Source organism: Delphinapterus leucas, chromosome 11 (genome assembly GCF_059928025.1).
Source record: "Delphinapterus leucas isolate spDelLeu-1000000601 "Yukka" chromosome 11, BTC_Dleu_Yukka2, whole genome shotgun sequence".
In the NCBI taxonomy this organism is placed as follows: Eukaryota; Metazoa; Chordata; class Mammalia; order Artiodactyla; family Monodontidae; genus Delphinapterus; species Delphinapterus leucas.
The window spans coordinates 68,357,060-68,380,518 of record NC_143139.1 but is presented as its reverse complement, the minus strand read 5'-3'; the positions used below and the strand labels follow the sequence as shown (position 1 = coordinate 68,380,518).

The window sequence follows — 23,459 nt, the reverse complement described above, 5'->3', positions numbered from 1 at the left end:
TGAAGTTACCATGAACATCCTCCTTAACCAAGTCAGCTGACTTTGAGAGTACAGAATTCTCTTCCTTTTGACATCTGTCTAATGTAACATTATTTTAGAAATTTCTTCCTCGATTGGTTTCCATGAAATCATACTTTGCTTATTTTCTCATTTCTTAAAGTCTGCTTTAAAAAAAAATCCAAATTCCTAATTATATCATTCTCTACAATCAAACCTCTGCTCATTTTTGTTGTTGTTGTTGTTGTTGTTTTTGCGGTACGCGGGCCTCTCACTGTTGTGGCCTCTCCCGTTGTGGAGCACAGGCTCCGGGCGCGCAGGCTCAGCGGCCATGGCTCACGGGCCCAGCCGCTCTGCGGCATGTGGGATCTTCCCGGACCTGGGCACGAACCCGTGTCCCCTGCATCAGCAGGCGGACTCTCAACCACTGCGCCACCAGGGAAGCCCCTCTGCTCATTTTTATCTATAGTTAATCGCTCATCTCTTTCATTTATTCCCAAGATATCAGCTCTCTATGGATGACTCCCAGTTCTGCATAGCTTATGCTCTCCACTTACCTGCACTCCATTTCCATTGCTTAACCACAAGGGTATCTTTTACCAATTCAAACCCAATTATTAAATATTAAATTTATGGAATTTATGAAATTTTTTCAAACAATTCCAGTGATTCTCATTATTCTTTTATTTTCCCATCGTAAAAAATCTTTCTGATCATCTTTGATTCTTTCTTGCTTGTAGTAAAGCATATTGAAATGTATCAAAACCCTCTTTTTCTCCCTCTAATTATCTTTTTACTGCCCTTTCCTATCTATCGGTCATTTTATTTGGCTTTTCCCACCGTAAATCGCTTCTTTCCTTCATCTTGGGCACATAGTTACCTCTGCCTCCAACTGAGAATTGCCATGTGATTAATCGCTATGTGCCAATGGAATATGAACAGAAGAGAAGTATGCAACTTCCACCTCACTTGCTTAAAAGATGCTCGCCTAAGTTTTCTCATCCTCTTTCTTTCTGCTGACTGTAAAGGATTACACCTTGAGCAAATTTGGGAGCCATATATTGAACAGGCTGGAGAAAGTGCCATGTTCCTAAGATGATTTCCCAGTAGAGAACCCATTACCCATCTTGGACTGAGAGAGAATAAACTTCAGTTTAGTTTCGTATTTGGGCCCTTTGACAAAACATTTTAGCCTTGACTCAACCCTGCTAATTATTATCAAATCAACAGTCAATCCTCTGCCTTCAACATTTCACACCAGAATCACTGCAGAAATCTCATTCATTAGTCTTCTTTCTCTTTCTCATTCATAGGGAAACAGGGGCTAGGTCTTTGGGCTTAACTTCTCATTCAGACTGTAGAATGAGGATCACAGCTTTCTCACCTGCTGCAGTAAATAGAATTGAAGCCAAAATGTAGATCTACAACATCTTGGAAAGAAACTGAAATAAAAATCAAGCAGTCTTTCCAACTGAGTGTCCCATCCAAATAATCCAGGAACTGGAGGAATCCAGGAATAAGACTAGAGGACAGAAACTGAAGAAACCAAATGATAGCGGGAGAGTTTGAAGCAGAGAGTGGAAGATAAAGCCTGGAGAGACTCCTGAAGCTGGGAAGAAGTACCTTGGATATTTTTAGGAGGAATATGGCCTTGGATTGAAGTAGGGAGGGAAATGCATGGATGCTAATCTAGACATCTCTTACTTATCCACTTTCTAAGGCATCTTTCACTTCAACAAATGGATTGGGTTTCTTCCTAACTAGGGGCAAACAGCTTCAAGTTAGTCCTACTAACTCTGCTTTTGTTACCAAACCAAACGTGGGTCTGCTCACCCACACACAGTAAAGCCAATCTACTGACACCAGGTTGTGCTGAAGTAAAGTACGGCATTTATTGCAAGGTGCCAAGCAAGGAGAACAGGCAGCTCCTGCTCAAAAGACCCAAAGTCCCCCATGGCTTTCAGGGAAGGGGTTTTAAAGGCAGTATGAGGGAGATGGTTGCAGGGTGCGTGATCAGCTCGTGCACAGTTCTCTGCTTGGCTGGCATCAAGGTGAAGTTTCAAGCATCATCAACCTTCTGGTTTCAACCAGTCTAGGGTCTATGTTCTTATGTCAGCAGTTTTCATCTGGTGGGGGTCTGCTTCCTATAAAAACAACTTATGAATGTGTGTCAGGCCTTTATCAGTGTCTTTCAGGGAACTGGGAGTTGGATGATTCTGCTATGTAGCAGATTTATAGTCTAAATTGTTACCAGTTCCCCAGCCCAGCAGCTCTTCTTTGTTTCTACATCTTCACATTTCCCAATCACTAACTCTTGAGTCAGCCTTTTGAGACTCAAGGGAGGCCTGGGAGGCTAAAGCAAAAGTCTTTTACTTCAAAGGACAGGGACACAAGGGCTTGTATACTGTTTCACTTTCACCAGGTCAATTATGTACTGCATGTATTGAAACATTGTAAACTACAATAGTTTTTAAAATACTGAGCCAGCTAGAATTGAAACAACCAAGGAAAAAAGAAAACCCAGAAACATACCCAAGAAAATGTAAAGCCTCCATATCTAATAGACCAAGCACCAAAACCGATAAGTATTGATTTTTACATAAATGCTTTAGGAAAATTGGCTATCTGGAAAATAATTTTTATTTAAAACCACCTTAAATTAGTTCCCTTCCTTACACTGTATACCAAAGTAAATTGTAAGCTCATTAAATCATTTAATTCACCTATTCATTGATTCATTCATTCAATAAATATCTATTGCTATTGTACCCACCATGTGTTAGACTCGGGGTTGTAATGGTATACAAGATCTACTCTCTCCACTTAAAGACCTCAGAGTCTACATGGGAAGGAAGACAAGTAAAGATGAAAATAGGCAACAAATAGAGATTAGGGAAAGGCTTCCAAGGCTAGACCTCAGTGAGGAGCTAACATTATTCTGGGAAGAGTTAACATTATTCTGGGAAAGAGGAGGACAGTCAGATGTAAAGGAAAGGTTTCTAGCAAGGAGAACAAGGTGTGTTATGACTGTAAACAAAATAAAATATTTCATTTTCTGAAAACTGCAAGGAGTTCAGTAAGGCAGCTATTGACATGTTCTAAAAATGCCCTCTTGGTCTCGACTGCCTGGCCAAAAAATGCAGATAAAGAAAGAAAGGTACAGTTTCAAGACATCTTCAGTATTTCCTTATATTTAGGAGAGCAAAGGGGAATGTTTTACTGACCGCTGGTATGAGAAGAAAAATATGCAAATAAAGGATGTGAGTAGGCAGAATTATTTAAAGTTATTACTGTGGTGAGTGTTTATTGTAAAAGTTGTGTTTATCTTTTCAGAATCACCAGTATATGGGGAGAAAAAGAATGTTAAGGAAAAACAAAACATTAATTTTTAAATACTTTCTTAATCTCATTAATGGAGCTTTTTTGGTAAGTATCTTCATAAGTATTTAGTAAAGAAAATGTGCATTTATATTGGCAATTAGTTCAAAAATAAGTATTGGCTATCTTTTTTTGTAGGTTCTTGGACTTTTACTCATGGGATTTGGTGCATGGCTTTTATTAGATAGAAATAATTTTTTCACAGCTTTGGGTATGTATCTATTTTCCTTTCTCTATATCAAACAAGGAATTCAGTGTTAAACAATTGCATACATGATTTATTCAGCAGGTGGCAGTATTTCTCTAAAATTCATTAAGTACTGTCCAATTTTTCCTCAGAAAGTCTTTGCCAATTGTTCTAAAAGCACCTTATTAAATAATAAGACTTAAATCCAAGACCATAAAGGAGAGGGAACTTTGAGAGAGAGATCTAGGAACTTTGGGCAGGAGAGATGAGAGAAATGGAAGATTGCAGTTGTTCTGCTGACTCTGGACTTTTACAGATCTATAGACTTGAAAGGATAATGGAGATCAAAATAGCTCACTGCCCAAGTTAAATAATCTCTTTTAAAACTCAGTTACCATATCCTGTCACCATCACATGATTAGAAATAAAATATTCCCTATGGAAACAACTTAAATGTACATCAGTGGATGAATGGATAAAGAGATTTTATATAGATAGATAGATATAGACATATAAATCTATCTATCTATCTATCTATATATATATAGATATCATATCGTTAGGCACTATCCCATGAGCTGAGGATACAGAAGTGTACAAGAAAGATAAAGGGCCTGTCCTCATGGAGCGTAATTCCAGTGAGGAAGACTAGAAAACAGCACATAGAATGTTCATAATTTGACCCCTGCAAACCTTCCCAGTCTCACCTGCCTGAAACTGTAAATGCCAGCAAGGCTGAGCTTCCTACACACACTGCACCATTCTGTGTCTTAGAATGCTTCCACCATTCCAACCTAGAGACTTCCAATTATAATTTAAAGCCTAAGCCCAGGTGTTACCTTCTCCAGTAATCTTGCATATCTTCACCTTCTCCCCCTACTAGATTAGGTGCTCTTATACCCAGTGGTGTGCTGATAAATGTCCTGGGATGGAGTCTCAGTTTATGGTATTTGCTGATTTCTGTGGTTTAAATAATCCCATGATGGCCAATTTCAAGGTGCCAGTGTGGACTGAGTTGGTTTACAGATTTTGTGAAAATTTAACAGTTGGCTTTTATGTGCCAGAACAATCTGGTTCCAGCACACCACTGCCCATTGCCTCTACTCTTCTCCCATAAAACCTAGGGCATATTTAATTTATTTATCTCCCTTTAAAAACAAATTGTTAAGCACTACATCTGTGCCATAGCACTAAGCATTTAACAGTTAGCCTGTTGACTATATAAATATATATAGTCTCTAGCACAGACAGTTCAGTCTAGATGGGGAGAGAATAAAATACAGTTTTAACGGGACCATATTAGCAATAAACTCAGGGTTTCATACATGGGAAACTTAACCCACATGTGTTAAGTACTCAGAATATTTTTGATGAATGAATGAATGAATATAAAAATGTTTGGAGGTACATTAGACATAGAAGAATTCACCCTAGAAAAAGTCATCTTCTTTCATAGAAGACAATAAAGATAAGGTAAAGTTAAAGGGACCTTCTGAGATTGAAGAAATTCTCTATCATGTCATTAAAGGAAGAAAAGTTGTTAAGAGCAAGTAAGAGGTGCTAGAATGAGGTTAAAAAAGAGAGAAAGAGAATCCTAGTGGTTTGTTAACAGCTGCCTAGGAAACCTTGGGTTGCTGCATTTATTATTAAATAGAAAACAAATGTCACTTAATAATAGCTGTTTTGTGGATTCCACAGATGAAAATAATCACTTGATAGTATATATTTTTCGAATTTTGATTGGAACTGGTTCTGCTACTGTTCTTCTTTGTCTCTTCGGTTATTTGGGAATTCACAGTGAAATCAGATGGCTTCTAATTCTGGTACGTATTTCATTTCAATAGCCTGAATCTGTATCTTTGATTTTCAGTGTTTGAGTCACACACGTGAGCAAGAATGATTTATGTCACTGTAACACTGCAGTACAATGTGCTCTTGGGAATAAGGCCATGAAGTGCCCCCGCCCAAGAATCTTTTCTAGGTAGAATTTTCTTGGTGAGTTTCCCATGGACTAAATCTGGACCTCAACACTTACACACTTAGATATTAATTTTGAACACAAAGTCAATAGGAATCCATCTCCTAGGGTGAACTACAATTAACCAAACTTAAATCTGAAGATTAAAATCAGAATACAGTATGTTAAAGGCAACGAACAATGAAGTTTAGCAGGGAAAAGGAAACATGGCCTGTAGTCGGCACATTTTCTCCCTGTGGGTGTGCCATGTGGGAAGCTAACTTGTAACTGAGATCACAATTTATAATTTAACAAAAAGAAATACAACTGCTGAGAGGGCCAGACTCTGGCATCTGGCTAGCACACTATCTCTCCGCAGGCATATAACATGAAAAGGTAAATTATAATGAACATGAGCCATTTATCATACGTGGAATAGGTATGGATCACAATCAGTGGATTCAGGTAAAATATAGCTTTTAACATTTTCTTTAAATCAAATTAGTTTTAATTCACAGGCACTTTCCTGTGAAGCAGATAGGAAATTCAAATGTATCCAACTGTGCCCCTCTTGCCAGGAAGAATGCAGAGATACTTAGCTCTTATGTAGTGCTGAAAGTCTGGGTGGTCACTTTGGATTCTGTTTATCAGTCTACACCAGTTACCATGAAAGCACTCACTTTCCCAGCTGATGTGGTCCCTTCAGGACTACATATTCTGCTGTTTGAATGGCCTAGGACAGGAAAGGCAGCGCTGTTCTTCATCCAGTATATACCAGTACAGGCATATCGGTGAAATTCTTTTGTGAAGGATTGGTAATTAACCATTACCTCAGTTCCTTTCCTGCAGTTCCCCTTCCCTGAGACCTGAGACATTCAACCCTGCCAAGGACACAGCAATTAAAGGAGTCATGCCTGACAGAGGAATTCGTTACTGCCTATTGTTAATAATTGCTGCCTATTATTATTTGAATGTTACCCATGGCAGAGACATTTTAGGCAACACTGGAAACCACACCTTCATTTCCCTCTGGGTCTTGCCTCCTTACCATGGCAATGCCAGGAAGCCAAGTGCTAGCCCCCATTGCTTTGAGAATCTGCAGACTCTAGGATCAGTCTCACAATCTTTTTAGTCTAAAAAAGACTTCACTCTCTCTTCTTACTCTCCTCAAAGGCACAACCTCTATTCTCAAATTTTATCTTTCTCTTCTCCCAGGGCCTATAACATAATTTTGTCATGGGGCTTCTGATTTTGGATATGGAAACCAGGACAGAAATGATTTGCAGGAAAATTTTACTTTTCTCCTTGCCACAAATTCCCATTTAGGTAAAGGAGACAGAGAGCCTGCTATTAATATAATGTGGTTTGAGGATGGGAAAGGAAGGAGGCAACTTGAGGGAGAAAAACATAAACATCTTATAAGTTTCTGCCTCATGTAATTCAAGTATTAATGGACTGTGACTAAGAAAGCCTGACAGACCCCATCATAAGGAATATACATGCTACTAGGACCTGATAGCTTAGATCCTGAAGCCAAGATACCATTCTCCCTTCCGGACGGTCCATGGAAGAGTATTGCAACATTTTGTAATCACGACACTTTTGCTATTCTCCTCTGAATTTACCAATACTTTTTTGATGGACACACTTTTTCTTTAACCATGTTAATTCACATAGTCAAGCTATGGGCAAATCTTATAGAGGCCTAAACACTATTCTCTGGCTTAAAGGTGATTTTGCACACTCCTACTCTAGTCAAATAGATATTACTTTTGCATTTTAACTCCTTGGGACAATTTCACTTTCCTGTTAAAAGTTCTCCAGCAGTCTCTCACTGTGCTCTCTAAGTGCTAATAACATATAAATACACTGAATATTTCTTCTGTAAATATCTAACTGCTGTTAAAAAATAATTTTCAAAGGTAAAATCATGAATCACCTATATGAAAATGAGCATAGAGACTTTATTTATATAATTAATTAATAGAGGAACCAGTAAGAAGTAACAACCAGTTTAAATAAGAATTAAGCTTGTGGAGATTTATATTCTCTATAGACTATTCATTAGCATTTTCATGAATAGTAATCATTTGCATTGCTATGGAAACTTTTGTATTACTATCAGAGTTGTATAAGTTAACTCTTTGCAGAGTTGAATAATAGTTTAGTCAAAGGTAATATTTCATACTCCCATTGAATCAGAAACCTGGGAGGGTCCACAGACAATAAGCAGCTTGCCATTGAAAAGAAACCCAGTGACTTTTTTAAAACAATTGTTTTGCGCAGTTTTCCCTTTCTCTACCTGTCTTCACTACTATCCCTTGGCAGTGAAGATTAAGTAAGGTGTTGTGTGTAGAAGTATTAAAAATCTAAACTTCTAAATGGATCTAAAGACCATATTTTTGTCTCTGAAAATAGGAAATATATTTGTCAAGTAAGCAATTTTAATGGACTATTTTAAAGTATTAAATGTTTAAAATAGGTGAAACTAAGAATACTAACAGTAAATCATCCTTGCTTATATTGATATTTTAGTTAGTAAAATATTCAGACTGCTAACTTTTAAAATTATTTTGAATTCTAGATAATATGTATCACTATTCACTGCTATGATGAAGAAGATTGCAGTGGCCATATGTTTAAAAAAAAGAAAATAGTTAAATAATGTGAAAATCATTTTGTTTGGCTTTGGATAGAAGTATTTTCAGTTTTCAAAGAAATAGTCCAAATGTGCATACAGATTAACTTTACTATTGCCGTTGCCTTTGTTACTTTCTCATTATTTTTATTGTTGTTGCTGTTGTTACTTTGTGCATGATGGAAGAGTTTACATGGTAGGTCACAATTTAGTGAGTTCTCCACTGGTAGCAGAATGGTGTAAGTGGAGGTCTAGATATTTAAGTTCCCCTCTATGACAGTTTTAGATCTGAATGAAGAAGGTATCATCATCAACTCCATTAGACCAAGTAGTCTGTTAGGGTTCTCATGAAACACGATCACTTCTTTCTATCTTACTCTTATCCAAATGTTCACTGATTTTTTTTCTTTGCCTTTTGTTTCAATAATTTCACTCATGTATGAGAACAGGAAACTTCAGCAATACCTATGTATTTTAAGACTGTACATTTCATGTGATGTGCATTTTCCCATCATTGTAGCATCTAAAAACATATTAGGAGCATAGTTCTCATTTCTGTGTTTCTTTTGTTTTAGTATGCAGTACTGTTAATGTGGGCCTTTGGTGTTCAAGTTGTACTTTCAGCACTCATCTTCATAAAGAAAGAGGAGGTATGGAAACATCATCCTTTTATTTGAAAAATAAAGAAAAGCAGATACTTTAGATTATTGAGACCTAAACCTATATTAAAAGCTAAAGGTAAATGTCTTTGGGGGAAAAAAAGGATTCAATGGAAGTACTAGAATTCCATATAGGAAGGGGACAGGGGTCAGATTGGAATGGTGGACTAGGAGAACTTGTCTTTAACTCTGTCTGCAGAAGATTGAGAATGTTGTAAATAACAAAGAATGTAGGGGAAGAGGAGATGATGCTTATTGTGGGATATCCAAAATTGGCCCCCCAGCCAACCCTGGCTGCCACTACTGACTCCATCACTGTACTATATTATATTTTTGTAAAGAAATACCTTTAGATTTGTACAGATTTTAAATTTAGCAATTTCATTTAAATAAGATTATTGAATAATTCATATATTTTGTACAGGTATGGTCATGAGTGATACAGTTAACTAGAACAAGATTTATATTTTTCAAGTTCAAAAAAAGCACATAATAAATTACCTGAAAAACCTTTTTGGTAGCAAAACTTACCTATTACAGCCTACAGACTTTTAATTCTTTAAGAAATGTCAGTGTTTCAGTACAGTCAAGGTCTGACTTTGTCTCATGGGAGACTCTCCTGTAGCAATAAGAGCATGGACTTGAAGTCATACAGATCGGCATGTGACTAGATAACAACAAGCCATTTAACATCCCTGAACCTATGTCTTCATCTACCTACCTTATAGAGTTATCATTAACTGACGATTATAAAGTTCCTGTTATAGAGTAGCTATTTGGGAGCTCTCTACCTTCCCTCAATTGATTTTGAAGGAGAATCTGATTAATTTCTAGGCTTCCTAGCCTTCAGATTCTTTCTATATATCAACTCCTAATTAATGGCCAAACCTCGACAAAATCTTTCCTATACAACACCATTGCCCTCCAATTTCATTTGCTCTCTTGTGCTTGGCATCTATCCTGGATATCTAATTATCTAGGGCCTGTTGTTAATGGTTTGGCATTTGGAGCTAAAATTTCTTCTTTCCATATCCAAAATGTGTGTGTGTGTGTGTGTGTGTGTGTGTGTGTGTGTGTATGCACACACTCAAGTGAGTCCTATAAAGCTGTTTTGGTGGCAAAGCACCAGATCCCAACCCATCAGCCTCTAACTTTTGGACCTGGTGATGGAACCTGAATTTCACACTTAAGGACCCTTAACACATGAATATAGTTCATCAGTGGCACCCATATTTATTTAAGTATTATTCACATACTCCTCTCTACCTATTTTAAGAATAAGAACTATCATTTAATAATAACTACCATGTGCCAGAGACTGTGATAAGCACTTTATTGGCACTATATTATTGATCCTCACAACAACTCCTAGAGATGCATTGTAAATCCTTCTTTCTAGGACAGGAAACTGAGGCTTTGAAAGGAGAACATACATGCTAAAATATATCATAGCCAAATGAAGGAGTCTGCACTCTAACACTTATTAACTGATCCCAGAAATGACAGCTTTGTTTACATCACTTGCTTTCTACATTCAAACTGGACTGAGTTCTCATGAGCCTCTAAATAGTTTATGTCATTTACAGTGCCTAACTCAGTGTTGGAGATGCACTAGGTCTTCATGGGTTGTTTGTCATATTGAATATGTGTGAGGGAATTTTACTTATATAGTAGCCACCTAGATTATATATGAAAATCATTTTTACTCTTATGTACTAAGGTGTGATTCATATGCACTCTGAATCTCCCAAGTAATGCTTTAGAAGGTAAGTAAGGACATAAGTCTGCCCCCTCTCCACAAAAATATAAAATGGAAAAACATCATTTTCTATTCTAAATAAAAATTAACTTAGAGAATATGTTAAATTGATCACTTATAGATCTAAATAACATGTTATTTTATTCCAATCTTCTTAAATGTATTAAAGCATAGATATGTAAGTGGGTAAAAGTTTAACTTGTACAGATGTCTTAATTATTGTAGTATTCCCACCAGTTATTTAGTTTTCATTATTAAAGAACAGCATATTACAATGAGAAATTATTCGACTAGAATCCAAATGAATTATATTTAGAAGTCTCAGCTCCTCTTCTTTATTCATGTAAGCAAAGCAAATAATCATATTCTCTGAGTATCTATATCCGTGTTCATAAAATACAAATAATATCTGGCCTTTCTACCATTTTTGGGGGGGCCTCACTGTGCAGCATGCGGGATCCTAGTTCCCTGACCACGGATCAAACCCTTGCCCCTGCAGTGGAAGTGCAGAGTCCTAACCACTAGACCTCCAGGGAAGTCCCTGGCCTTTCTACCTTTTGCTATTTTACAGGACCAAGTTAGGAATTAGTTATGAAAGTCATATAAACTTCTAAATGCTTAAGAAAGTTCCTACTAAAAACTACCTTTGCAAAATCTAGATTTCAAAATAGCAGTTTTCCTCCAAACTTTCACATGATTGTTTTTGTTTTAGCATTGTGAAAAGACTTTTTTTAATTAAAAATCATAATTCTTGTAAAAATATACAATAGACACAGGTCAATAATTTTATTTAACATCTTGTTTAATGCAGGAACCAGTTAAGATATAAAAACCAATTCAAAGGAGAGTCCAAAGAGAAGATACTACAAAACCGAAACAAAACAGGCTTGGAAAGGGGACAGATCGATTCCATCCCCACCAGGAAAAATTCATCTGCATTTCTTTGACAAAGAATCATTTGCCTAACTACAGTTTTCTACAACTTACAAAGTTGTAAGATAAATTAAAAACTAGGAAACATACAGACTCGTAGAAACAGAGGACCCTGAAGGTGTACTAGAGAAAGCCCAGTTTTCATTGAAAAGATCCTCAGTCATTTTTTTTGGTCCATTTAAAAGCCTTTCACAATTTTTCCTGAGGGTGTAAAAAGAAATGTAGAACCCTTCCACATTCAGGAGAACAGCACATAACTTTCTCCCTAATCAGAAACCAAGTCTACTGTAATCTTCCTATAGATCACAGTGTGAAAGACCAAAGGCCTCCACACTCACTGATTGCTAAAAATAGTTATAAGGAAGAAAAAAACACATAGAAATAATTAGAAAACAACAAACTGACTTTGAATACTTTTTATGAGGAACCATAAGGAAAGTTTCTATCAAATTTTCACTTTTAATAAAATTTTCAACAGGTTCACCAAATATGGCATGATAAAATTGATTCAGTCATTTCTGAGTATGGATCTAAGGACTTGCCTGAATACATACCCAAGTGGACGATTCTAAATGCCTTGCAGAAAACAGTAAGATGAAATTAGCGTAAAACTAAAAATTAGACGCCAAAGGTGACCGCTGCTGAGAAATGGGGAGAGAAGGAAGGACAGGGGATGGGGCACAGGAATTAGAGGCTCTTGTATTTCATCTAAACCAACAGGGTGGCATAGGATTGTCTCAATTTACAGATCTTGAGTTTTATCTTTCTTTTGTAATGTGTATCTCCTTTTCTGGGTTAATTGACATGCATTTTAACCTGAATTCATGTGTAAAAGTGTTGGGAGTCTACTGTCAAGTGGAATAATCTACCCTGTCGCCCCCATGGGGAGATAGGGTCTAAGCACAGCCCCTGCTGGCAGCATGGTATCCTGGTGGTTACCATTTGAGCCTGAACATCAGGTTTGCCACGCAGTAACTTTGTGATGCTGGATAAGAAACCTTCTTAACTTCACGTACCATATTAACAAAATAGATAGGCAGAATGACCCCTACCTCTGGTTGTTAAGACTAAAGGAAGTAATGTAGGGAATATAGAGAAAGGCTTGGATCTGGGACATAGTAAGCAACTAATACTTGTTAGCTAATGTTGTTAGCATTATTATTTTCACAGTTCAGATTTTTCTCGGCAAGGTAAGGGAGTGTGTGTAGTCAGCCAAATTGTTTACAAGAGTAGATCAGCATGGGAACATAGTAAGTGCTTTATACCAAAAAAAAAAGCAAACATTTAATAGCATCAGGCCCTTTTACAGGTGCTTTTCATATATTAACTCATTTAGTCCTCCCAACCCAATGAGTTAAGAACCGTTATCTTCGTTTTATAGATGAAGGTCAGAGAAATTCAGTAACTTAGCCAGTATCACTTGGCTAATAAGTGGCAGAGCCAAGATTCAATCCCAGACAATCTAGCACTAGATTTTGTACTCAGCTACTACACCAGAGCCTCACATAAGCATAGTTATTATTTTTAGTATATTTAATAACAGAAATGCTTTTTAGGAGAATTTAAATGTATTGTAAATGATTTTAATTCATCTTATGTTTTTCACTGATGTATGTGATCTGAACATGTATTGCATTTTCAGATTGCATTATGATTGATAGCAGGGTATCAAACCTTAGGAAGGTTTGATACCCTAAGAAAGTAGCAATAACCTTGAGTCTTTATGTATATTAAACACATATGGCAGCACACGTTGGATAAATTATAAAGAAAACTGTTATAGTTAAGAGAAGGTGTGGCTAAGGTGATTCTCTCTTCTGTTCTGGATCTGAACATGGTTTAGTAAATCAAGCGTATCTTTCATCCTGAGCTTCTATAAGGCAAATTCAGATATAACAATTTCATTCATACATAGCCCACTTATATGAGTAGAGATCTTTAGCTCTGGTTAACTTCAACCATAGCAGCAACAAGGTAATGGACTAAACAAACAAAAATATACTTATTGTTTTAATTCACTACATTTGAATGGAGAATAAATTAATAAATTTATCACAAAACCACTTTAATATGCATAGGAGTCATATAATTAACTGCATTTTCAATATTTTATAGTAAAATTTATAGAATCTTTTTTCTAGTTACAGTGTTGTGGCCAAAAAAATTACACAGATTGGATGAAGAATAAGAATAAAGAAAATTCAGAACAGGTGCCATGTTCTTGCACAAATTCTACATTAAGAAAGTGGTTTTGTGATGAGCCACTGAATGCAACTTACCTAGAGGTAAATGTAAGTTACGGCTTCTCCAAGTGTTTATGGTACCTTTTTCTTTGCAAGTCATTTTAGAAATCTGAGCAATTTTTTATATTAAAAACAATGTCATTCATGGTTATTAGGTTCTTAAGCAACTTAACTAAAATGAAACCACAGCAAGGTGAATTGTATTATTTGTTATATAACAAATTAATTAAACTTGCTGGAGTATGTGATATAAGTTCTCCTAGAACTTGGGATACCATCAACTTTCCCCTCAACCATCCTTTGATGAAAGAGGCACTTTTGACAAATCTCTGTTGTGTAGGATTGGTAAAGGAGCTGCAATAGCAGAAGTAAAGAGGCATGAGGTTTGGCAAAAACTGAGGGAGGAAACCCCAGCAGTGACAAAAATGGTGTTTAGGTAAAGGCGGCAGAAGCAAGAGTAGAAGTTCATCTGTAGCAACTGCTATTTACAGATGCAGAATATTGATAAACTAGGGATTTCCATCCCAAGAACTTCTTATTCTTTTGTAGTTTATATACTGATGTTATTCTATTTTTAAGATGTATCTTTCAATAACATAATTCATTCATAGATAAATGGAGTATTATGTTTCTTAAAAGAGTCTCCTATTTGGGAAGTATCACTTTAGGTAGTAGTATGCTGAATTACAGTAGCGTGTGGAAAATCAAATCCCTCTCAAAACTAAATTTCTGATTTCAACTACATGACAACATCTTAGCAACTTTAAAAGTAGCAACCGAGGTGTCCTGCAATTATATGAAGCTTTCTGGTAAGTCCAGTCTCCAGTTAGACATTGACTTGCTTTTTAGACTTTGGTAAATTACTAATCTCTGTGTCTCTTCTTCTTTGTAATAGAATTATGTATAAAAACACTTCCAAAAAAAAAAAATTTCCATCTCCAAGTCAGCCTAAGTAAGTTCTTTTCCTTAGGGTTGTGAAAATAAAATCAACACATGGTATCATACTAATGCTTTAACATTAATTGGAGTTAACTTTGGACTTTTGGCTTCAGAGGTAAGCTTTTGTTTATATGTTTAAAGATAAAAAATTTAAGTATAAACTATATAGGATAAACTGTAGAACAACCCGGTGGAGACCTAATCAGACAAATTAATCCAATAGGAGCCAGGACACTGAGACTGTTCACACCCAGGAGAGGAATAGGTCCCAGCTGGAGGTGATATCCCTAAGTCAGCCTGGGTGGAGTCTGTTAATAAGTTATCATCCTGGGAGGTGGTGATTTCATTGCTTTGTGATTTTTTTAGAAATATCAATACTTCATATCTCGGCAGTGAGAGGACCATGTTTGGCAGTCTGCAAGCTGGCAAATTTCTTAAATCTAGGCTGATGTTTGACATTAGTAAATCTATTCACTCAAATACTCATTTGTTCATTGCCTCAATCATTCATTCAATAAATTTGGAGGGTGGGGGGAGAACATCTACTGTGTGTCAGGTACTGTACTAGATGTTAGAGATACAATGGGAAGCAAAATCTACATATTCCTTGACCTCCAGGGTGCCAACTGCAGAATCAAGGCTCAGAAGTGGTATTTCATTCTCCAGTTTCAGTGAAGACTGATGAAAGCTAGTGAAGGCTATGGATTCAAAGAAACTGTGAGAGTGGATAGATTATTACTGTGTAGACTAAAAGGTTGGAATAAATATGTAATGCGTGGTTTGGCCAAAATAGGATACCAAATTTAATTTTATGTTGATCCACAAAGGCACTGACATAAAGTTCCATAAATTCTCTTCAGCTGGTAACAGTGTTAGTCTCAGGATAGTGGTAAACAAGACATTTTTATAAGCACCGATATCATTCTTTTTAAATGTTTATTCTCTATTCATGCTGAGGTATTTAAGGCAAGACTGAATGGGGGATATTATCTGTGCTCCATTTTATCATCTACCCTTTGCAGACCACCTTTCATGATCCTGTAACGAAAGGAGGGAGTTTTGTAGGAGTGATGACAAAGTTAGAAAGATGATGAACACAAAACATCAGCAGTTCATCAAGGCGTCTAGCCCAATGATAGCCCATGTAATTAAAACTGAGCAGTCTATTCCTTAGCCCCCTCTATAAATGAACTTGGTGACAGCTGGGTTTACCCTACAAGACTCATTCTGCAGACTTCTTATCCACAACCATATGTACCTTACTCTGAAATTTTCTTATTCTCCTTGATCCCTTTTCCATTTACAGAATACATTTTGGTGATCATATAGTATTAGCTTTACAAATTATTCTTATTGATTACATTTTGATCTCTTATTGTTTCCTTTTTTTTCCAGGTTTTGCAATTCTCATTAACCGTGTCCTTCTTCAGACACATCAAGAATAGAATACATGCAGAAAAGTGATCTTTAGATTTTAATTTGTCCAGAAGAAACCAGTTAATTCTCAAAATAATCACGTTGTATTCTTCTAGTCCAAAAAATAAAAAAGTTTTGAATTATATTCATTAAGTTTAAGATTTATTCAAGTCATTGATTATATGTAACACAGAATTATTGGATATTTTAATAAATCAGCCCATGAATTTTTTATTAATTTGGTTTTTCAAAATATCAAATTCTGGAGAGATTGGAATTGACATATATACAATATTGATACTATGTGTAAAATACATAACTAATGAGAACCTACTGTATAGCACAAGGAACTCTACTCAATGCTCTGTGGTGACCTAAATGGGAAGGAAATCCAAAAAAGAGGGGATATATGTATACATATAGCTGATTCACTTTGCTGTACAGTAGAAACTAACACAACATTGTAAAGCAACTATACTCCAATAAAAATTAATGTAAAAAAATACCAAATTCCGTAGCTTAGGACTTTACCTTGACTTATTTTATGAATTTAGAGAATATCATCATATATGCTAATTTAAAAATATGGTAAATTATCACATATATTTTGAGTTTCTTATGTAGAAAAAATACCTATATGATGTTCAGAAAACACTAAGTAAGCAATTATAACATATACTTTACATTTGCAAATTTAAGGAAACAATACTGATTTATAGGAGATTTAAAAGAAAGATTGAAAAATCTTCATGACACTACATCCACATTGAATTAATAATTTATTTCTCTCTTCTTATAGTGCTTGTAAGTGAATAATACATTTAAAATTTGACAGATTTGGATATACTTTAGTGGCTATAATAAAATATTAAAATAACAATGAATTTTTAACTATAGCAAAAATAATCTATTCTAAATACTCGTTGAATTCTCATACTCATTACTTTCTCCTCATTTTTACCCTTTTTTTATAAGTTTTGTTCTGTGCATGTATGCACAATTCTCTGAAGGATATAAAAATAACCTACCTGTTCTATTTTCCTAACAATGATACTGTGAGAACAGAAAAAAAGTCCTTTGAAAAAATAAAAGCTGCTAGACAGATATGAGGTATTATCATATCATTGCTGTCCTTTATAGGAAAAGGCTGCCTTGACCTTGAGGAAATGAAGAAAGAATAGATTAACTGAAGATCCTGCATAGAAGGATCTGCTCCTATAGAAGGCTCACTCTTATTTACTAATTCAATCATATCTCTTTTCATCTGTCTATTCAGTACACTGCAGATTACAGAGACCTATGGACTTTTTTTTTTTTAGTCAGCACAAAAGAAAATAGAATAACCATTTTTTCTGAAGTGACCTGTAAATAGACATGCCTTCTAAATTTAAGGGAAATTCTCTTGGGATTTAAAGCTCATTTTCAAATTCCTGTTTTCTCTAAAATATGCCACAGGAACACACTGATAGCAAAAATCTCTCTCTTACTTGGGAGTTGAGAACCAACTTATTTGTGATCAAATAAATATTATAGAAATATATTCTGATATATTTATTTTTTGTATCAAGGAAACAAAAAAGGTCTCTAGATACTAGATTGCCTATTTTTAGCAACTACAGTTAAATCACAAAATATATGCACTACTGATCAAATCTATCACCTTTATGATTTTAGGAAACATTGTCTTAAAAGATGTTGCTTTACACCTTGAATAAAATAAAGACTTACTTGGTAAGATAGAGTAGATCAGGATCATATCTCTCTCAATATTTGTTTTTCATTTCTGAAATAGAAAACGTAGGAAGTTCTGAAAATCAATCTGGATCACAGTGAATTAAAATTAAGGGCAACACATAATCCTGACGTCCCCTGCAAGTTGTTATATCACTTGCAAAATACATTTAGCTTACTTCAGGCTCCCCATTTTAATTATGTTTCCAAAAATCAGGACTGTTTTGTGATGGTACTATATAAGTGACCTACTTAAAAATTCCTTTTATCTTCTTTTCTTCTTCCAGATAAATATGCATGCATTCAGTCAACAAGCATTTATGAAGAACCTACTATGTACCAGGGACATTACTCACTTATGAGATATGAAGATGAATAGATAACATGTATAGTTCCTCTTCAGGGCTAGCTTCAGGAGCATACAACCTGTCTTTAGAAGAGCTCCACACTAGGCTTAATACTTGGCAGTTGCCATCTTGAAATTCTTAACTTTTGAACAAAGGACCTCACATTCACATTTTGCGCTGGGCTCTCTAAACTAGGTAATGAGCCCTGTCCCTGTAGTTAAACTCAGAGTCAGTCACACATCCTGACATGTGAACAAAGAAATTGTGTGCATGTTATAATTTTTATGGACACCCAGAAGGAAAATGTCTAAGTTTGCTTTAGGAAATCAGAGATCACTTCAAAAAGGAGAGTCACTCATTCAACAGTTACTTATTGAGCAACTGCTACTTCTTGGGCACTGTTCTAAGTGCTAGAGAAAGAGTAGTGGATAAAACAAAGCAAACAAAATTTCATGAAGGTTACATTCAAGTCAGCAGAGCCAAACAACAACATATAAACAAAATTATTATGTCAGATGGTGGGAAGTGCTATAGAGAAAAAATAAGTCAGGAAGTAGAATAAGGAGTGTTGGGGAATTATGAACATTGCAGTTTGAAATAGGCTGTACAAAGATGGCCTCATGGAGAAAATGACTTTTGAAAGAAGAACCAAAGGAAATGAGAGGATAAGGGGAAAGAGCACTTCAAGCAAGAGGAAACAGCAAGTAGGAAGGAAGAAAGGGTCTGAGACAAAAGTGACCTGTAAAGCCTTGCTCAGTACTTCACAGTGTAGGTGGCCAATAAATGTTAATGATCTTTAATGGGTCAGATTACTCAGGATGCCATCAGTTATAAAACCCTATTGCCAGGAATTCCTTGGCGGTCCAGTGGTTAGGACTTCACACTTCCACTGCAGGGGGCATGGGTTTGATCCCTGGTCAGGGAACTAAGTTCCCGCAAGCTGCAAGGTGTGGCAAAAAAAAAAGACACACAAAAAAACTGAATAAATAAAAACCCCAATTGCCCTCTGAGGTTGTCTGACTCTGTACTCTATGGTTTTGATTCCATTAGGCGATCACAAATAAAATCTGTCCAAATTTGTTTGGTAAACAATAGCTGCTAGTTCGGTTAGTCACTGCCACCCACATTTCCTTTCTCCAGGCACCTGAATAAGAGATGTTGGCAGAACAAAAACTTCTTTAAAAGGATTTCAATGAAACAAAATTTTAAGAGAATACAGTGGAAATACTGTTAGTCCTGTTTGTTTAATATTTGCAACATTTTTTGTTTGTTTGTTTTTGCGCTACGTGGGCCTCTCAGTGCTGTGGCCTCTCCCGTTGAGGAGCACAGGCACCGGACGCGCAGGCTCAGCGGCCATGGCTCACGGGCCCAGCCGCTCCGCGGCATGTGGGATCCTCCCGGACCGGGGCACGAACCTGTGTCCCCTGTATCGGAAGGCGGAATCTCAACCACTGCGCCACCAGGGAAGCCCTAATGTTTGCAACATTTTAAAAATATGTGTATGCCTTTATTTTCTCTTTCTGATCTTAGGGGAATAATTCTTCAGGGACATAAGAGCCCCTGGCAAACAGAAAATACAAAAATCTAATGCTTTTACTGCCATGATATAAGGCTACAAAAGAAAAAAAAAAAAAACTTTTTATTTTTTACACTACCTGTTATGTTTCATTATTTAACCTCTTTATTTTTCTTCTCTATTCCTTTTTCTTTTTAAGTCACCCATTAAATGAAAGTGGATAATGGCATATTTCCAGTAAATCTATAAATATTTGTTGAATGATAATGGGTTTTAACACTATATAAATGATAAAACCAGGGAAAGCAGAAGCTACTTCTTGACAAATCAAATTATTTTAAGATTAGCCTTTGCTAATATTCTGAATATTTGAAACAAAGTAAAAGGAAACTTTTTTTTTACAAGAGCATTTGTAATGTGAAAACAAAGTGTGTAATCATTGTTGAAAATTATTAAAGCTTATTATTAATTGTATTCAAGTATAGTAGACATTCTCCTGAATGTCTGAAAAGATTTATGGAATGAAAAACATGCAGAACTGCTCACTTCTTTAATTAATAGTTCATCCCAATTTCACATTTTATTTCAGGGAAAAAGTATAAAAGATACTGGACCACAGAATATGTTTGTAAGAATCTCTACAGTTTTTTTAATCAGAAAATTGGTTTAATATTTGTGTAAGTGTATGTGTATAAATAGTATTTAAATTATTATATGTAGTGGAATTAGAAAGAAGATATATGAAAAAATTCAGTCATTTCATTATAATTTTCTAGGGTATAAACACATTATGAGTAAATCAGATTTTATAACTGATTTTCAGTGTAAGTTGTTTACTATTTATTCATTTATTTGATTTTATTTCACTTGGGAGGAAATGCTAATTTTTTTCTTTTTGAAATGTATTTTATTACTATTGAAACTCCAGAAAACAGAAAGTGTTGGGAAAGAGTTAAGCAACAAGATTAGATTTAAGAACAAAATCAGCAATTTTCTTGTTGTATTAAGTATATCACTATCTAGTGTGTCTAAATACCACTGAATAAAAATGGCCAGCATGTCACGGGGCAACAAATTTAAATCAATTGAGATTATTGATGTTTGATTTTCGGGCATAGACATTTTCTTTCAACTCAAACATGCCTGCACTATTATTGGATATATGAAACTGTGCTTTTAATTAGTAATTCTTACTAAACACAAGAAACAGGTAACCTTGCATCCCATCATACCAATTTATTACACATATTATTATATGATGTTTATCATGTCATATATTCATCCATATTATTAAAAATATTGCCAAAACCATTTTCCCATCTTTCACTTTTGGTCTATTTCAAAGCCAACCAGTCTTTTTTCTATAATATTTCTGATGTCTCTGATCAACCTGTAGACACTGTACCAGAAGTAGATTTTTCATCAGAAAATTCAGCTTTTTCAGAAACATTACCTATCTTTATTTTCTCTAAATTAAAATCTATAAGCCCCAATATTACAACCATAGCTGGGTGGACCTTCTCGTTCCCTAGGCTTCTATAGGGAGATTCATGTGTTACCAAGAGGATGAAAACAATAGTCCTCTCATTTTCTGAGCATATGGGTTTCCTTAAGCCCTCTACCACCACCACTCCATAAACTCTTACTGTAGGGTATAGGCTAAGTTTTGCCCAATTCAGTTGGTCCACCCTCTTTGCAAGACGTGCAAGAATGTCTTGCATTATACTTTTGAACATGAGGGTGTTTTCAAGCTATTTGTTCTCAGCCTGAGGCCTCAACCACAGTCCACATATAGGTCAGCTTTGAGTACTGTGATTTAGTGTCCCCATCGTATCACAAGTATACATCAAATAAATTAATTTATTAACAAAAACATGGATGCATCTTTCACTTGTGATCTCATACTCGGAATAAAAGGCAGTATCCTTTACCTCATAAAGTTTCTGAAGACCTTCTGTGCAGGAAAGCGTTAGTGTAGTAGGCCTGAGACGGTCTAGTCTTAGAAAACCCTGCATGTAAGGTGGCCTCTTAGCTTACACCTGGGAACTTGGGTGATAAACAGTTCCCCACACTGATGGGAAACTTCCTTAAATGACAAGAGTGACTCATTGTACTTGTACATGTCAATCCCAATCTCCCAATTCATCACACCACCACCACCACCACCTGCCGCTTTCCCCCCTTGGTGTCCATAAGTTTGTTCTCTACATCTATGTCTCAATTTCTGCCCTGCAAACTAGTTCATCTGTACCATTTTTCTAGGTTCCACATATATGCGAAAATATACAGTATTTGTTTCTCTCTTTCTGACTTACTTCACTCTGTATGACAGTCTCCAGGTCCATCCACGTCTCTACAAATGACCCAATTTCATTCCATTTTATGGCTGAGTGCTATTCCATTGTATATATGTACCACATCTTCTTTACCCATTCATCTGTTGATGGGCATTTAGGTTGCTTCCATGACCTGGCTATTGTAAATAGTGCTGCAGTGAACATAAGGGTGCATGTTTCTCTTTGAATTACAGTTTTCTCTGGGTATATACCCAGTAGTGGGATTGCTGGGTCATATGGTAATTCTATTTAAGTTTTTTAAGGAACCTCCCTACTGTTATCCATAGTGGCTGTATCAATTTACATTCCCACCAACAGTGGAAGAGGGTTCCCTTTTCTCCACACCCTCTACAGCATTTGTTGTTTGTAGATTTTCTGAGGATGCCCATTCTAACTGGTGTGAGGTGATACCTCATTGTAGTTTTGATTTGCATTTCTCTAATAATTAGTGATGTTGAGCAGTTTTTCATGTACTTCTTGGCCATTTGTATGTCTTCTTTGGAGAAGTGTCTATTTAGGTCTCTGTACATTTTTGGATTGGGTTGTTTGTTTTTTTAATATTGAGCTGCATGAGCTGTTTATATATTTTGGAGATTAATCCTTTGTCCGTCGATTCGTTTGAAAATATTTTCTCCCATTCTGAGGGTTGTCTTTTTGTCTTGTTTATAGTTTCCTTTGCTGTTCAAAGGCTTTCAAGTTTCATTAGGTCCCAATTGTTTATTTTTGTTTTTATTTCCATTACTCTACGAGGTGGATCAAAAAAGATCTTGCAGTGATTTATGTCAAAGAGTATTCTTCCTATATTTTCCTCTAAGAATTTTATAGTGTCTGGTCTTACATTTAGGTCTCTAATCCATTTTGAGTTTATTCTTGTCTATGGTGTTAGGGAGTGTTCTAATTTCATTCTTTTCCATGTAGCTGTCCAGTTTTCCCAGCAACACTTATTGAAGAGACTGTCTTTTCTCCACTGTATATCCTTGACTCCTTTGTCATAGATTAGTTGACCATATGTGCATGGGTCTATCTCTGGGATTTCTATCTTGTTCCATTTATCTATATTTGTGGTTTTGTGCCAGTATCATACTGTCTTGATTACTGTAGCTTTGTAGTATAGTCTGAAGTCAGGGAGTCTGATTCCTCCAGCTCTGCTTTTTTCCCTCAAGACTGCTTTGGCTATTTGGGGTCTTTTGTGTCTCCATACAAATTTTAAGATTTTTTGTTCTAGTTCTGTGAAAAATGCCATTGGTAGTTTAATAGGGATTGCATTGAATCTGTAGATTGCTTTGGGTAGTATAGTCATTTTCACAATATTGCTTCTTCCAATCCAAGAAGATGGTATATCTCTCCATCTGCTTGTATCATCTTTAATTTCTTTCATCAGTGTCTTATAGTTTTCTGCATACAGGTCTTTCGTCTCCCCAAG

General features: G+C 35.8%; 1 protein-coding gene across 1 annotated transcript; it reads left to right on the top strand.

Annotated features, from left to right (window-relative positions):
• The first annotated feature begins 1,548 nt into the window (after positions 1-1,548).
• Positions 1,549-16,444, top strand: TSPAN19 (tetraspanin 19). The gene is made up of 8 exons (XM_022552420.2): positions 1,549-3,423; positions 3,514-3,586; positions 5,261-5,385; positions 8,733-8,807; positions 11,987-12,097; positions 13,650-13,793; positions 14,722-14,805; positions 16,086-16,444. The coding sequence occupies exons 1-8, from the start codon at positions 3,343-3,345 to the stop codon at positions 16,152-16,154; spliced, it is 762 nt and encodes a 253-aa protein (XP_022408128.1). The 5' UTR covers positions 1,549-3,342; the 3' UTR covers positions 16,155-16,444.
• Positions 16,445-23,459: the final 7,015 nt, after the last annotated feature.

Bases quoted from the DNA above. Each gene is read 5' to 3' on its own strand.
- TSPAN19 (XM_022552420.2), top strand. From the start codon at position 3,343: ATGGGGAGAAAAAGAATGTTAAGGAAAAACAAAACATTAATTTTTAAA. The intron at 3,424-3,513 runs GTAAGTATCTTC...CTTTTTTTGTAG, and splicing joins TCATTAATGGAGCTTTTTTG to GTTCTTGGACTTTTACTCAT. The intron at 5,386-8,732 runs GTACGTATTTCA...CTTTTGTTTTAG, and splicing joins TCAGATGGCTTCTAATTCTG to TATGCAGTACTGTTAATGTG.